At 40.0% G+C, this 12,413-nt stretch overlaps 1 protein-coding gene across 4 annotated transcripts in view; it reads left to right on the plus strand.

The window, feature by feature from the left end:
* DAG1 (dystroglycan 1) overlaps positions 1 to 12,413 on the plus strand; it is a 101,692-nt gene that overhangs the window by 65,250 nt on the left and 24,029 nt on the right. For 3 of the 4 annotated variants that reach the window (XM_066617190.1, XM_066617189.1, XM_066617188.1), the window contains one exon: positions 435 to 836. The exons of the other annotated variant lie outside the window; for it this stretch is intronic. In XM_066617190.1, coding sequence (XP_066473287.1) covers positions 558 to 836 — 279 coding nt within the window. In that variant the 5' untranslated portion in view covers positions 435 to 557. The remainder of the gene's footprint in view (positions 1 to 434; positions 837 to 12,413) is intronic. 4 annotated transcript variants of the gene reach the window in all.

Below are 12,413 nucleotides of genomic sequence, written 5' to 3' on the forward strand. Positions count from 1 at the left end.
ACATCATCAAACAGGAAAATTAACTATCCTGGGCTGCAATCCTACCCACACTTACCCAGGAGTAAATTCCATTGGCTATCATTGTTGAAAGAATATACATAGTAGCTTGTTAAAAGTACAGGTCTGTAACATTTCCCCAAATGGAGTCACACAGCATGGTAGCACTGAATCGAATATACAAAAAATATTGAAATGAATGGGGATCCACCTGAAATTGGCTTGCGACCCACCTAGTGGGTCCTGACCCACAGTTTGAGAAACACTGCTCCAGCAGATGCATTTAAAAAACAGGAACCTATAGCTTTTAGATGGTTGAGTCTGAGCTTCTGAAAAGCTTTGTGCAGTTCACAGCTGACAAACTTGGACACAGTTCAGAGAATCCTGATAGTTTTCTTTCACATGGTGACCTCACTTTTTTCCCCTCCCCCTTACAGGTCCCAAGACAAGCAACAATGGATCTGATGTGAAGAAGCTGTGGCTACGTAGTTGTTTATAGCTTGCTGGATCCTGGATTTCCTTTTCTGGCTAAAACAGTGAACTTGGTACCTGGAGAGAGAATGACTCTTGGATTTGTATGGCTGCCCCCAGTGCTGGGGAGGACTTTGCTGGTGCTGATGGTGACAACTTCTGTTAAGTGCCATTGGCCCAGTGAGGCCTCGGAAGTTGTACGGGACTGGGAAAACCAGTTAGAGGCCTCCATGCATTCGGTGCTTTCGGACCTCCGAGAAAGTGTGCCAGCAGTAGTGGGGATTCCAGACAGCTCTGCTGTTGTGGGTCGCTCCTTCAGAGTTGCTATCCCAACAGACCTAATAGCCTCTAATGGAGAAGTAATCCAGGTGAGAACATAAGGGTCTAATAACTTGTTACTTGTTTTTGCTTATGTTATGACATTCTTCTCCCCACCTCCAAAATAAGTAAATATAGTCACTGTTGGTCCTAGATTTGATGGCTTGTAAACCTAAATACCATAAAAACACTGAGATAAGAAAGTATGCACTTTTGTTTTTCAGTATGACTTAAATCGGGAATCAGCAACCTTTTTCTTTAAAGGGGATGGATGCTCAGCAGTGATATCATCATGTCTCTGCTGAATCTGTAGGTTGCTAAGCACCTGGAAGTGACCCACACAGAATTCAGCTTGGGAGGCTTTGCCTGCTACGCAATTTGCTGCAAGCTGGACAGAGAATGGCACTGCACAGAGACTGTGAACCTGGGTGGGCGTCTCCGCCTTTCCCCATCCAACACACTGGGTGAGAGGTAAAGCTTCGCAAGCTAAACTCTCCATGGGCTGGATGACTTCGGTTGGTGGGCCAGATGCAGCCTGGGCACCGTAGGTTGCCAACTCCTGCCTTAAATCGTCCAGATTTTTCATGCTGGTTTTTCATGAAACTTAGCATTTCTGGCTCCAGGTTGTATAGTGTAGAATCTGCTCACCTTAGCTGTAATGGGCAAGGCAGCTAAGATGATATAGTATGACACATTTTGTTCCTGGGAGAAGTGTTGCAGTGTCCCAGAAGAGATTCTGCCACAAGCCAGCTCACCCTGAACAGACAAATAACTACTTGCACCAACTTTCCTAGAAATTAAATGGTTAACTGCAGCAGAAAAATTTTGGAATCGCTGGTGAGGTACATAATAGTTTCTGAGATATGTAAACAATCAGCAAGGCACTCACTCAGCATGGCATGCCTTCTCCCCCCCCCCCAACTTTTTAATAAAAGGACTGTTGATGTCTATCTTGATATTACAGCCTGTATCTTTTAATGCAAGGTGGCAGAAAATGAGGTATGCTTAAGGGACTGTTATGGGGGGATTAAGAAAAATTTGAGGATAACACGATATCTGTTTTTAAATTATGTTTTTAATCTGTTTTAACCTGTTGTAAGCTGCCTTGAGTCCCTTTGGGGAGAAAGGCGGGGTAAAAATAAAGTTATTATAATTATTATTATTTTCATTTGCACCCATTCTCATTCTCTGTATTTTAAACCCCATTCAATGTCAGGATTTGTTGTTGCAACCCAGCATTGGGGTTAGATGTACCCAAGAAAGCCATAAAAATAAAACACCTGGGGAATTGTTTTAAGAGATGATTTGTAAGTAAAGAACCAACACTTTTATTGACAATTTTTCTTTTTCAGTAAAACAATTTATAGTAGTGGCAGATCAGTCATCTGAGTCGATTATACCCTGCAATGTAAAGGACACAACACCTACAATAAGACGGTTTGTCTCACTAAAAAACATGCAACGTATTGTGCTATTAATCGGAGAAATGCAGATGACACTTTCAATAGTTCCATTATAATTTCATTTATTCATTTATTTACAGTATTTTTATCCCACCTTTCTCCCCAAGGGGTTTCAAATAGTATTCCATGGAATATTGTTTGACTATTTTTCTTCTGTTTTGACTGTTAAAAGCTGCAGCAAATAAACTGGTTTTCTTCCCAAGTTGCTAGTCAGAAGCGATGGGAATAGCCCACCACAGTCACCAAACCAGCTGGTCTTTACAGTGCAGTTTGCATGGACATCTCATTATTGATTTTGCTTTGTTCGGTTCTTGATTACTTTTGTGTTACATTTTTAAAAGCTTATCGTAAGTTACCAGTGAACACTTCCTATTAGAGGGGAAAGGTGAAATATAAACATTTTAAATAATGATCTTGATTCTACAAAAAATGTATGGAATAAAAAATGTTAAGGTAAATTCTTTTCTACCACATTAGCTGAATCCACTTTTGTTAAGTTCTGGTTTGCTACAAAGATGTCTGACAGCAACCATCAAAGACAAGTTTTATAGGAATCTTTCTGTAAACAGAAAAATCATTCATCAGGAGACTCTTGATTGAGGTGCGATTATGTCAGAGATTTCTTAGAAAATGTGCAGCTACAATAGTAGTGAATAATACTCCAGAAGCCAAATTCGAAAGAGTTTCTTGTCATGAACTGTATAGAAGCTGTGATCAGTAAAAAGTTTTCCTGAGTCATAAAGAAGGTTCTAACTGGGAAGAAATAGCTCTTAAAATTCAGGTTTATATAGCGTTTTGTAGATGTGATAGTTGCTGTTGACCCCAGAAACATTTTATGGTGATATTAAGAAAACTGTGGAAGTGTGTGCCCTTTTATGCTCTTTTTCTCACTAGAAATGGAAATAATAATTTCTTGTCAAAGCAGAAGAGTTAAAAAAGGGGGGGGGGATTTTGTGAGGTCATTTTAGCCCTTGGTGTATGTGGATGGCTTTTCCATTTTTGAGATAATTCACATAAGGGCAGAAATGATCTTCTAAGCAAGTATACATCAACTTTCCATTGCATTTATTCTCCCCCCTTTAAAAACAGTGTTGAAGTAGATAACTTGCAGTTATTGAAGTGTCATCCTCAACTTCTGTGCAGACTTGCCTCAATATCATATGTTTAAATTATTGCTTTGCTAGCAAGATTGTCTGTGTAGTATGTTCATAGAAAGCCAGGTGGGTGTTTCCTTACAGTGTGAAGGTCAAGGGAAAGTGATAGGTCCTGATAACTATGAGTAGTGGACAAGAATCTGCTTGTAATCTGTTAAGTGGTTCCCAAGCTGTAAAAGATGTGGTAGTTCTTGCCTTTTAGATTTGTTCACTATGATTGAAGATATTCAAGTGGAAGGAACTGCAGGCAAGTGATAGAGATGTTTGGCTTCAATGGTATAAACAAGATTTACACAACTAAAGATTAAAGCTTGATGTGTGAAGATAGCAGACTAAGAAGCTTTGCATGCAAGCCTGATCTTCAGGATATCTCTGCTCAAGAAGAAACTGTACCGCACCTTCATTTTCTACGTGATTGTTAACTGATCTATGGAACAATTTTTATTCAGTTTACTTTATACAGCATTCACAGGATTTTAAATTCAGGCGGTCTAATTCAGCATGGCCTTAATTTTCATAATACAGGTCACTGAATTTTATCTATATATTCTGTGTGTGTGTGTTGACAAAAATGTTTTTAATCAAATCTTTCATTTTGAAATTGGCAAGGTTAACAAACCTGACACCATTTCTAACAGTCCAGGTATCAGACTGGTTTCCAAGTATATGCCTGCTTTTCATATTAGAGATTTTTGTTTCCAGTGTCCGTAGACTGATAATGTGGTTCTGGTTTCTTCTTTAGTACCAAGAGCTTTGCACCCATGGACATGCTTAATCCCCTCAGTCATGCAATACCTTAACCTTATTTGGAACTTCTGACACACTGAACTTTCAAGTTTTCCTTAGATATTTTCATATAAGACAATATTTACAGCAATACCTTGCACTTTTGTCTGGTGCAGACCAGAGCATGAATGAAAGTAAAAAATGAATGAATTCAAAGCATACTTATTAGCATGCAAATTTATGTTGGTTAAAAATGTAAATAACTTACTATATAACACATGAATGTGTGAAACCTAAATAAACAGAAATAAAAGAAAAATGAACATAAGAACGTCAACGAATGTTGTGGAAGGTTGGATGAAGTTGGACGAAAGAGGAAAATGTGGATGAAATTTGAAATGTGGTTATACTATAAATAATGACTGAAAGAACAAAGTGATGAAAATCAAGGTATTGCTGTATGAGCACTAGAACTAGACTTATTATTCCAGATTTGTTAAAGTGTGCAAAAGTGACCTAATTGTTGGTGATTCCTGAAACTGACAATTTGATAGCCAGCAAAGAGAATGTATTGAGCCCTATGGAAAATGAAACTGAACCACATGTGTGTGTTTACTCCCAAGTAGGCAAACTTGCCTCAGCTTTTAGCAAAGGCCAAGTGAAGGGGAATGCAAAGACACCAGAAAGCTGGAGCTTGAGAAATGCACCCTGGCATATTAAAAAAGGATAAAAACAGAGGCTTTGAGTGACTGGTAAAGTGAATTTTTTTTTTGCTCTTAAAGCTAGATGGATCCTGTGAGAGTGTCATTTTAAAAAGTGGGTCTCGGTGCTAAAATGTTTGGAAAACACTCTACTAGCTCATAAGTTCTGGTAGTCTCTGATCACACATTCCTGTTCTAGCAATTTATTCTTTATTAGTGGCATGAAACAAATTTAAAATAACTAACTAGCTTCTTGGTTGCTTATCCTAGAGAAGATTTTTACTAACTGCAGGTGGCCAGATGAGTGATTAGTTTAGATCAGGGGTCTCCAAACCCTGGCCTGGGGTCCAGATGTGGCCCATGGCAAGCCTTTATCTGGCCCACAGCCAGCCTCTTGTTCCTGAAAGCCTCTGGCCCACTTGACCAAACATGACCAGAGCTGTGCTCTGGTTACGTCTGGAGGGTGTTCTGAGGGCCAGAGAGATTGAATGAATGAGCCCATTCATTCATTTACTCACTCATCTAAGTTCCATCTCTATTTATTTAAATTTTATATTTAAAAATTTTTTCTGACCCTCAACACTGCGCCAGATATTTGATGTGGCCCTCTGGCCAAAACGTTTGGAGACCCCTGGTTTAGATGTTTAGAACAGGGGTCTCTAAACTTTTTGGCCAAAGGGCTGCATCAGATATCTGGCACAGTGTCGAGGGCGGGGGGGAAAAAATTAAATACATTAGAGATAGAACTTAGATGAATGAATGGGCTCAAATGTCCAGGATTTCTCCAAGCACCAACACAGTCCAAGAAATAAAGCACACTCTTAAATGGACCCCCATTCCCCCCCCCCCCCAGCACAACTCCGGTTGTATTTGGTCAATGGATCAGAGGCTCTCGGGATTAGAGGCTGGCTGCAGGCCAGATAGAGGCTTGCTGCAGGCTGCATCTGGCCCCCAGGCCGGGGTTTGGAGACCCCTGGTTTAGAAGGCTGTGTTGTATTGGTATAAGCCTCACCAATACCACTTTAAAATGGCTTCTTTTTGGCCTGCACTTTTAAGTGCTACATTAGCCTTTCAACCCAAAAGTGTGCTGTAATACTTAAGGAACCAACCATAATCAAGCAGATAATTACTTTACCTTCCTCCCTTGTCACATTGCTGATTAAAATCTCAGTGATTGTTCAACCTTCCTGCAGAGTAAAATAGGACTGAAATAGCCCTCTGATAAACTTCCAAGGCTAACTCTGTTTCAACAAGGTGAAAGTTGGTTGGTTCCCAGCAAACAGAAGTGATTAGTGAGTATATTGATGGTGACTTCCATTGAATACACTCTTAAATAAAATGTGTTTGCTTGAATTTAATATTGGGGAATAGAACATTTCTGTGTGTTTTGCATTTCTGTGGCATGGAGTGATGGCCCAATCTGGATAGGTTGTAGAAGCTACAATGAGACTTTGATGACCATTAGGAGGTTCTTTAGCTTCTAGTAAAATAGAATTGAAGATAGATTCCCCCCCCGCCCAGCCAGATTTCAAAGCCACCAACATCTCTGCAGTGTACAGGTTGAGGGCATTGACAGTATGCATAACTTTTAAACAGAACACCACCAGTGAAGGCAAATCCACATCTCATTCATTTAATAGGCCAGATTTCAAAGCCACCAACATCTCTGCAGTGTACAGGTTGAGGGCATTGACAGTATGCATAACTTTTAAACAGAATACCACCAGTGAAGGCAAATCCACATCTCATTCATTTAATAGGTTCATTCACTTGATGAAGTCCATTTGAATTGTGTTTCTGTGATCGATGGACCAGTTGATAATAAATCTGCACAAAGTGGCTTTGCATGCTCAAAGAAGGGGATTGACTTTTCACAACTCCAATAACTATATCACTATTTGCTGATGAAGCTTTTATTTCATAGATTTATTATGATTGGATATTAAGGAGATTTCAGTGATATAAAAGAGATTTTTCCAGACAGGATTTGGGGAGTTTCATTTGTAGAAACCAAACAAGCTCATTATCAGCTGTTAGTGTGGTCACGTGTGAAGGTCCTGTTAATTCAATAGCTGTGCTGCAAGAGGCATTCTTATGGCAGAGAGTTTCTCTTCTAGCCTTTTCCTAAGGAGATTGCCACATGGATTTCTAACTGATCATGAACTTAAGACTAGGGTCAATGTGGTGCAAAGAGCGCTTTCTATGAATGCTTCAAGCTAATGCAGTGGGAGCAATTGGCAAACTGCCTATAACTAATGGGTTTAGAATTTTACATGCCTGGTTCTGTAACAATTTGATGTTTGTCACATGTGTTAGTGCTTCAGCAACATCAGTGGACTCTTGGGGGTAAAAAGGGATCTAGTTACTAGGGCATTTTATAGGGATAAAATGTTGTCGAATTTTTTACCATCTTTTTCATGTATGTCTTCCATGGTTTCAGTAGTTGATTTCAGAGTTGGAAGATATACCTCTGTGTAATTAACAAACCATCTTTTCAGAGTGAAAATGCTTTGCCTCAACTCTGGTTTTTGAATGGCTTCCTCTAGCTTTGTATTGTGAAGGGTAAGAAAATGCAAGTGAGGAATGGTGTTTAATTTTGCATGACCTGGACTGAAGGTTCAGATTTAACCCTGTTGCAGTGCCAACTTGCATATTGGGGTATCTGCTGACTATAGGAAATAGCAACAAGTGATGATTAATAGGGAACCTGAAGCGCCTAGCAACTGGTGCAGATGTCTGATTATTTCCATCTTTGCCCTTTTGCTTTAAAAAGGTTATATGTAGAGCACTGTCCTCTTTCAAAGTTTGATGTGCTGCCTTGAACTCTTATCAACAAAATGCCAGTAGGGTGCAGGCAACAAATCTCAATCTTTTGCCTAAGCAGGCATCCAGCTAGAATAGACTAAATGAATTGTTTTCAAGCTGGTAACACTTCCTCCATGAAAGAAGCTTCTCATCAGACATCCAGTGTGTTGCAGTGATCACCCAGTGAAATTACTGACATGTCCTCATTACTGGCATGTTCAAGAGGAAATCTTTGTCCTCTGAATAGTAGTTGGCAACCTTCAGTCTCGAAAGACTATGGTATAAGCCTACAGCATCCGGTATTTCCAGGCGGTCTCCCATCCAAGCACTAACCAGGCCTGACTCTCCTTTTGTCATAAATATGGGCGCATCGGAAATGAAGACATTATAGTAGGAGTGACAGGATGATCTTAGCTGTAACATCTGCTGAAATCTTTGATTTATGAACAGTACCATTATCATAGAAGAGTTCATAATAGAAACCCAAAACAAGTGTCTTTGCAAATTTGGACCATTTCTGATTCTGTGTGTTTAGCCAAGTATCTGTTACGTGTAGTGGAGATCTTCTGAATACTTATTATTTAATGTTACTATTCTCTCAAACCCCAGAAAATGCTGTTGTGTGAATTTAGAACAAACAAAAAACCTGTGTCTCAAACATCTGGGATTCATACATTATTTGTTAGATTATAAGCCTTTTGGCTGAGCCCTTTATATTTTTCATTAATCATAGCACACTGAGCAGTAGGTGTGGTACAAACAATGAGTAGTGAGTGAGCATCATAGCTCCCTCTCGTGGTCACAGTGGATGACTGAAGGGTCGAATGACTGAATGCATGGTACTTTGGGGTGGTCCCAGAGTAAAGGAGACGTACTACAGAATATAACAGAAGGTAATAAAAAAATATAAATTGCCATTCTTCGTTGTTTTTCTCAAGGCTATTGCCTTGTTTTATGTTCCTCTTTGTCCTTGTTCTCCAGGAATAGAATCCATACAGTATCTTTTCCATTTAGACTTAAAGTTATCAAGGTGCTCAAACTACTAGTTTTTAATTACAATATTATGTTACAATTAATTTAATATAACTAAGGGCACAATCCTAACCAGGTCTACTCAGAAGTAAGTCCTATTTTGTTTGTGCTTACTCTCAGGAAAGTGTGGTTAGGATTGCAGCCTAATACACTGAGGGCACAGACCTAACCAGGTCTACTCAGAAGTAAGTTTTTTTCAATGGGGCTTACTCTCAGGAAAGTGTGGTTAGGATTGCAGCCTTAGTTCATTACATGACAATTAAAGAAATTCACAGGAAGCTTGGAGAAGGAAGTATGTGTGGTTTCTGGAAAGGAGGAACAATGTTTTGAAGTAGGTAATCGAACTGTTATCAATTGATATGCTTTGATATGTCAGGAAGTGTTGGCAAAGAGAGATGAGACTGAGCATATACTGGAGAAATGTAGGGTGAGGAGATGTAGCTGAAACAAGTGCAGGATTCACTGGGGTGGGGGAAAGAGAGAATGCAAGGCAACTGATTCTGGACTTTGAAAGGTGGGGAAGAGGGAGGGGCAGTAAGGGGTTCACTGCAATTATGATGGGGGGATGTGTGTGCAGGAGGGGTGGGGGGAAGAAAAGCGTCAATTGCCTGCTCATGTGTTCAAGAAAGAGTGTGATCAAGAGCCCAAGCCTCTGTACGTCTACTCAGAAGTAAACCCCATTATAGTCAATGGGGCTTACCCCTAGGTAAGTGTGGATAGGATTGTGGCCCAGCGCCCTTACTGCCGAAGCCTTGCCAGTGGAGGCAATGCAAGGAGGGTCACTTTGGGGCATTGTAGGTAAGGAAAAGGGTCTCTCAAGGATCCTTTTCAGCCAGCTGCTTCTGGCTCTGTACCTACTTCCACCTTCTGGCTAGCTGCTTGCTCTCACTCCCTCCACGCTTTCACTGCCGGGAGCTCTTCCAGGCTTCTCTGGCTGCCCGGCTGCCCAGTCAGCGCGCAGGGCAGGCAACAGCAGGAGCTCCTTCGCAAGCTGCTCCTTTTTCTCCTGATGCTGTGCAAGTCTCCAAGCAGCCACTTCTCCTATGCACGTGCGTGCGTGCAGCCTCTGCCATCTGACTCCTTGGCCCCGTGGCACACCAGTTGAAAACCGCTAATGTAGATGTTTGGCTCTGTTTAAAACTCATGAGGAAAAAAGTTCAGATGTGACTAATAGGTCCCAGATGACCTTGCTTTGGACTTGGGTCTTGGACAGAGGCAGGGGAATTGTGATCAAAGGACAATGCATTTTTGGAATTCATTGCTATAAAATGTAATGACCTCAAGCTTGAATTTTTTCTTTTAAAAAAGAGAGAATCAGACAACATATAGATCTGTCAATCAGTGTTGAAACATGTTCAGAAACAACCCACTTCTGAATGCCAGATGCTGGGATGAAGAGTAGTGAGCTACTTGTAGACAGTATACTGGACTATGTGGTCCTTTGGTCTTACCCAGCAAAGTGGTGGTTGTTCCTAAACTTTGAGGTGACACAGCATAATGGGATTTATTGTGTTGGTGGCCGCTTCCTTGAGTTGCCTGCAGCAAGGAAGGTAGGATAAAAATGCTTAAAATCTCACCTTTCCATTTCTTTTACAGTAACAAACCAAAGCAGCTTCAATTTTGAAGGCTCTTCAATTCTGTGACGATTTCTGCTTTGACTGCCTTTTTATTCTTTATTGTTGATAGAAGGGTTGATAGTTTTAACCCTGTGGTTAGAGTACTGTCAAGAAGTTATTTTCCATACATCAAAAAGAATCACTTGGTTCTGCTCCTCTCCAAGTTGTGGAACATTTTCCAGGAAGACATTCTGAAGAGTGTCTGTACGTACATATACAATATGTATTCCACTGACCTATCAGAACTGAAACCCACAAATTTTCTGAACATTACATAAATGCTGCTTAAGCAAACCATTGGTACCTAAGCAATAAACACCACCCCTATTTTAGAGTGTGTGTCCACAATGTGTATTACTGCTATACACTTCAGACCCATCAATGGCAAGCAGGGAGGTAAGAAAGTGAATAGTGCAGTATGACTAGTTTTGTATCCATTGCAACTTTTTGCAATACCTTGAAGTTCCAAAATGCATTTTTTATTGTGAGTGAGGTAAATGGAGCGGTATCCTCAATACAAACTTGTCCTGGCCAATCTAGGAAAGGTGTTTTTTTCGTTCCTGGTATGATCCATGAAAAATGAGTTCAACAGCCTGAATATTTAAATTCTACACTAGACCTGGTAGAGATTGTGATGCATTCTGCAGCAGCTTCATGATGGCAAATCTACTGTTGCTTCAGCAAACCTGACAGAGGTATATCATATTTTGCTGGCATCTGCTCATGTTATGGGTCAGACAGATTGCTTATTACTTATTAATATGATAGTAACAGAAATGCATTTTGGTATGAACCCCTGCCATTATTAGTTTGTATCTTACATTTCAGAATATATTTCGTACTGAATAATTTTTCCATTCTAAAGTAAACTTACTTGTTTTGATTAATTTCCTTTTTCTAGTAGGTTTAGGGGTCAGTAGAGAGTACAGAGGGTGATGAAGATATGTTTTCCTTAACCAGAGGAGAAGTTGAGCAACTATGTCTTAGAAAAAGGCACTTTGTTTAGACAATCCTCTTAAACAAACCAGCAGCTCAAATGTTGTCTTCTCCCTTTATGCGTGTAGCTTAACTTTCTAATAGTTGTCCAGGCCTTTGGTTTGCAATCCTGGAAGGCTTACTCAAACAAATTGGGAAACAATGATTTGATCAGATCAGGAAATTGATTTCTAGCACAATCCTATGCTTGTCTACTACAAAATAAGACTCATTATGTTCAGTGGGTCTCACTCCCAGGTAAGCGTGTAAAGGTTTGCCGCCTTAGCTACACATGCAAAGAAACAGTGGTATGGGTGAGGAGAAGGGCATGCTTGGGTCTTAGGCTTCTTCCTGACCCTCCAAACCAAAAGGGTCATGACTGACTAAACTTAGGATACAACCCACTGGTTTGGAGAATCTTCTGAATGCTATCATTATGTAATGGTTGAGTTTTGATTAGTAAAAATGTTGGATTATGCATAAGGTCAGACAGTGAAACTGATAATGTCTCTGCTAAGCAGGAAGACAAGGCACAAGTCTTTTGCTCAGCACAAACTCACAGCAGCAACTTTAAAAGAAAATGGAATGATGCTCATTTGTTCCATTATAAAGCTGTCTTACTGCAAAATCTATGGCATATGGCATTCAGTGGAGGCTCCACTGTCTCTTCTAAATAAGTTACTAGTCGATGAACTGTGGGTTCTAACATGCTTCATGTAGTACAGACCTGACTCACTAAGATGGTTTCATGTAGTTCCTGATTGTACAGGCTTTCAAGTATTTTGAAGAATATATTTATAGAACATGTTACACTAAAGCTTCTGATGAAATGTTTTGTTATCATTGCACTATATCTCCTACCAACTCAGTAAAGAGAGTTACTTTACTCTCTTTACTTTCTTTAGAAAATGTGTCCTTTTTCCAACTGGAGGCTGTTATTTTTAGCAGAGGTAGAACAACTATAGCTATCCATTCCAGCATCTTCTTCCAGTGGCTTTTTGCTGTGTTTTTTTTTGCTCAGACTGAACCCTTGTAGAGCAGGAAATCATTTTTCATATATTTTGTTATGTAAACCACTTTGTGAATTTTTTCGTTGAAAAGCTGTATATAAATTTAGGCGAGAGCCGAAAGAGTTCATGTATAGCATTGAGTGCA

The sequence above is a fragment of the Tiliqua scincoides genome, chromosome 2 (genome assembly GCF_035046505.1).
Source record: "Tiliqua scincoides isolate rTilSci1 chromosome 2, rTilSci1.hap2, whole genome shotgun sequence".
Lineage (NCBI taxonomy): Eukaryota > Metazoa > Chordata > Lepidosauria > Squamata > Scincidae > Tiliqua > Tiliqua scincoides.